Source organism: Dicentrarchus labrax, unplaced genomic scaffold (genome assembly GCF_905237075.1).
Source record: "Dicentrarchus labrax unplaced genomic scaffold, dlabrax2021, whole genome shotgun sequence".
NCBI classification, from domain to species: Eukaryota; Metazoa; Chordata; class Actinopteri; family Moronidae; genus Dicentrarchus; species Dicentrarchus labrax.
This window is the reverse complement of record NW_026136706.1, coordinates 177,189-182,188: the sequence shown is the minus strand read 5'-3', so window position 1 is coordinate 182,188 and position 5,000 is coordinate 177,189. Positions and strand designations below refer to the sequence as shown.

The 5,000-nt window shown below is 45.3% G+C and overlaps 1 protein-coding gene across 1 annotated transcript in view; it reads right to left on the bottom strand.

The window, feature by feature from the left end:
* The window catches only part of LOC127365081 (kazal-type serine protease inhibitor domain-containing protein 1-like), a 6,091-nt gene extending 2,608 nt beyond the window's left edge, over positions 1–3,483 (bottom strand). Inside the window, exon 1 of the mRNA XM_051402813.1 lies at positions 2,493–3,483. Coding sequence (XP_051258773.1) covers positions 2,493–3,009 — 517 coding nt within the window. The 5' untranslated portion in view covers positions 3,010–3,483. The remainder of the gene's footprint in view (positions 1–2,492) is intronic.
* Positions 3,484–5,000: the final 1,517 nt, after the last annotated feature.

The window sequence follows — 5,000 nt, the reverse complement described above, 5'->3', positions numbered from 1 at the left end:
AACTCTGGTTACTTCATGTGACCGTTGAAATGTCATTAGACTGAAGCTAACAGCGCCTCCAGTGGTCGCTCAGTGAACTGCATCCTGGGAGTCGACCAACAAACAGTGAACGCTGTAAAATAACTGACGATCATATTTAATAACGTTTCTATCTGCAATGATCCTTTATTTTATTTAGACTGTTAGCTCAATGCTAATAACTAGCTCGCTGTTTACACATCAGCCATCAGCCAACGCCAGACCCACAATGCAACGCCAGACCCACAATGCAACACCAACAGCCAGAAGGACAACCCCAGGAGTCTGGATGAAGCTAACTGACAGTATTTTTGTCTAACGTTATCCAGCTAACAGCACAATCAGACAATATGTTCCACTAGCTTAGCATTAATGTTAGCTCTGTGTTGTGGACGGGAGCATAAAGGTCACAACCTTTGACCCTCAACCTACATAGAGACACATAGAGATCAGTCCACAGACAGCAGAGGAACAAAGCTACACTACAACCTGTTCACTGTCTGCTCACACACACACACACACACACACACACGCACACACACAGTAACACACACAGTAACACACACACACGCACACACACACACAGTAACACACGCACACACACACACACAGTAACACGCACACACACACACACAGTAACACACACACAGTAACACGCACACACACACACACACACACAGTAACACGCACACACACACACAGTAACACACACACACGCACACACACACAGTAACACACACACACGCACACACACACAGTAACACACACACACCGGTAACACCCCGCACACACACACACAGTAACACGCACACACACACACACACAGTAACACGCACACAGTCACACACACACAGTACACACACACACAGTAACACACACACACACACACACACACACACACACACACACACAACACACACACACACACACACACACACACAGTAACACGACACACACACACACAGTAACACACACACACGCACACACACACAGTAACACACACACACGCACACACACACAGTAACACACACACACGCACACACACACAGTAACACGCACACACACACACACACACAGTAACACGCACACAGTAACACGCACACACACACACAGTAACACACACACACACACACACACACACACACACACACACACACACACACACACACACACACACACAGGTTATTATAGAGACATTAAACTACTTTTCTGACATTGGTTTGTTTCAGAAACTCCCATCTGGAAATGAATGGGACATATTGGCACATTTGGACAACATGTGTTGGTTAAGACTCTTTGGACTCTCGCTGTAACAGCAGACTGTAGAGAGACAGACAGACAGACAGACAGACAGACGGTAAAGTGAAGCATTTCCTTGGCAGCGGTGGAGAGCTGAATGTTTGTCACAGCTGGAGGGAAAACCAGAGCAGGAACTCATGAAGCTGGTTCTCCATAAATCACACATCTGTCTCGGGTTTCCTTCTGTCTCCACAGAACCAGAGAGAAAAACAAAATGCCCAGAGTGGCCTCGTTTAGTCCGACTGACGGTGGAAAGAGTCAGACTGAAAACAGATGAGAGACTTTATTTAAACAGCTGATTCCAGTGAATGTGTTCACACTGGATCCATTAATGAACTGGTTCAATCAGACAGTATCAGGATACACTCGCTGCCGTCCTCCTCCACTCGGAGCCGGAGGCTGATCAGGGATCAATTCATCGTTTTAAATCATTTTTAAGGAAAAAATTACGATAAACATTAACACAACAAATATCTCATCAGGAGACTAATCGATTAATGGAGAACGCGACCGACTGATCGATCAATAATCAATATCATCGTTAGTTGGAGCTCCAGTATCTCTGAAGTTAGTTTTAAGTTGATTGATTTTTCAGTAATTGATTGATTAGGTGCTGGGTGATATCAGTGACACGATGACCGATAATTACCTGCTTCTGATTATTGATAGATATTGCCCCTATGCCCCCTGATATTGAGTTATAAATTGTGACAAACATTATTATAATGAAGTTTGTAATAAAATGATTAGATTCGATTTAATTGCGTCCTTGGTTTTGTAGCAATTAACTTAAAACATCAGAATTCTGTTTATTTAATTACAAATACAGAAGATATCCAACATAATGAAATTATAACTTTAATTAATTAATTTATAATCTAGTTAATTATACTCAAAGTTACAATATAAAAGTTAACATCAACTCAATATTTATATTTTTATACTTTTTTGTTTTGATGATCTCAGAGACAGGAGGAGAGACAGACAGGTATACAGAGAGACAGGTATACAGAGAGACAGGTATACAGAGAGACAGGTTTACAGACAGACAGACAGGTGTACAGACAGACAGGCTTACAGACAGACAGGTATACAGACAGACAGGTATACAGAGAGACAGGTTTACAGACAGACAGACAGACAGACAGACAGGTGTACAGACAGACAGGACCTACCGGTCTTGCAGGGCCCCCTCCCTCTGGTCTTGAGCTCCGGTCTGGAGAACGCAGCCTCTCTGAACTGACACATGTTGATGTAAGTGACTCCATCAGAGCCGCACAGCGCCTCCTGCTCCTCACACACACACACCTCCTCCTCCTCCTCCTCCTCCTCCTCTTCATCCTCTCCTCCTCCTCCTCCTGCGGGCCGGGGGTCCTTCTGGCACCGCAGCCCGGTCCCGCACAGCCCGTAGAACACGCTGCGGTCCCCCGGGTCGCAGGTTTGTCCCTCCAGGTTCCCGCACTCCTTACAGCAGCCGCAGGAGTCCAGCACCAGGCCGGCCCGGCAGCCGCGGGTCTCCGGGCACAGGTCGGGCTCACACGGCCCGCAGCCGTCGGCCTCCAACAGCGGGGCGGTGGGGGAGAGCTGGCCGGGCGGCGCGGTGCTGAGGGCGGGCAGCTGGTTGGGGAGGGCCCGGCATGTGTGGAGGTTGATCCAGAGACCGAGGAGGAGCAGTCCACTCATCCCCGACATTGTGACCTCTCTTTGGGATCCGCCTGGCTCCAAACACCGGCACCGGGACCGGACGGGTGATGCCGGGTGGGTCCGGTTCTTTCTCCGGTTCACCGGGACAGAACAACCCAGAACGAGGACGTTTAAAACCCGGACTCTCACCGACCCAAACACAGAGAAACACCGGGAAAAACACCGGGAAACTCTCTTGAAGAACTTTTACATAAAAATAAAAGCAGAGTTTCCTGACTGAGACATTGGTTCCGTTCTTATCTTAAAGTCTGAATCTGGACTCAACCGGGTTTAAACAGCTGAGCGGCTCGCGCTGCTGCACTGAAAACAGGCACGAGACCCCGCAGTCAAGCGTGTCACAGTAAAACAGCAAACATCCGGTTGAATCCTTCAAAATAAAATCCAGTTTTTGAGTAAAACAGTCTTTAAAGTGAGGTTGACAAAGTCAGTCTAACACAACATCAGTTCAAACACATCCTGGAAAACCTGGAAAACCTGGCACTTTACACCAAACAGGTAAAACATAAACATACTGCTTCCATTATTATCCAGCAGTAATAATAATAAATACATACAGATTATAGACTTTTACAAGTAAGTGAATATTTTTATTTTGCTTATTTATATATAATATATTTTGATATATAATATTTATGTGAGCTTTAAGAATGCTTCAGTTGTATATTTGTATATGTTAATGGTTCCTACGCATCCTGGAAACACCTGGAAACCAAATATCCTGGAAATAATCTACGTCGTCGCTACGGTTACTGTTGTTGCTGTTGTCATGTTCATCTTCATCAGTCTACTACTACTATTAGTGTAGTTGTTGCTACTGTTGTTGCTGTGCTACTGTCTCTCACCCTCTCTCTCTCTCTCTCTCTCTCTCTCTCTCTCTCTCTCTCTCACCCCAACTGGTCGAGACAGACGACCACCCACCTAGAGCCGGAGGATCTGTCCTAGGTTTCTGCCTTTTAACAGGCAGTTTTTCCTTGCCCTTGTCTCCAAGGTCTTGCTCATGGTGGTACTGTTGGGTCTCTGTAATTAATGTTAAAGAGTTCGGTCTAGACCTGCTCTATTTGAAAAGTGTCCTGAGATAACTTCTGTTATGAATTGGTACTATACAAATAAAAATAAAATTGAATTGAATTATAAACCTATATATTTATTCACATTAGGTTGATCAGATCCCAACAAACAACAACACTGTAAGGTAACATATTATTTATAATATATATTATATATAATATGTCTGTTAGCTGTTGGAGGTTTTATTTAGGCAGAGTGAAATTTAAAGAAACAAATTCAAACATTGTAGCTTTTATTGTGAAGGCGCTGCATTTGTATTTCCGGTCTCGTTCTGCCTCACCTGACAGGTTTACGGTAGCGCGCGGATGATGTTTGATGGAGTCTCTCAACAGCAGCAGAGCGGCTCGCGCTCCCTTCCCCCCCAAAACCTGACAGCTGTTAAACTCATCATCATCATCTTCATCCTCCTCTTCCTCGGGGCTGCAGGGCTGTGGGGGGGGTTAAAGTCCGGGTCCTCAGTCCCTCAGAAGGACTTCCAGGGATTTTAAAAGGTCCTTTAAATGTTTAATTGTCCAATCAATTAACTTCATAAGCCCCGCCCCCTTTTGGGAACCTCAACTTCCTCCTTCCTGTACCTAGAAAGGCTAAATGCTAAGCTAATGTCTGTTGAAGGGACAACCACATTATGAAGATGGTTAAAAGATAAAAGAGACTTTTATATAGTCTGTGTATAGTCAGCGGGGCTCAGCAGCTGTCTGTCTGCGTCCTGTCTCTCTCGCTGGTTGAACTTTGTTTCCTGTGAATCTGCTGATTGTCTCTTTTAGAACTTCACTGCTTCAAAATAAAACCCTGAAATAACCCGACAGTGGCAGCGTGACGGCGGGACGGGAATAGAGCCGTAATGGAGGGTTAGTGGCTGCTGGTTACACTGAGGGGAGTTACTGCCCACAATGCACTTCTCACACACACAC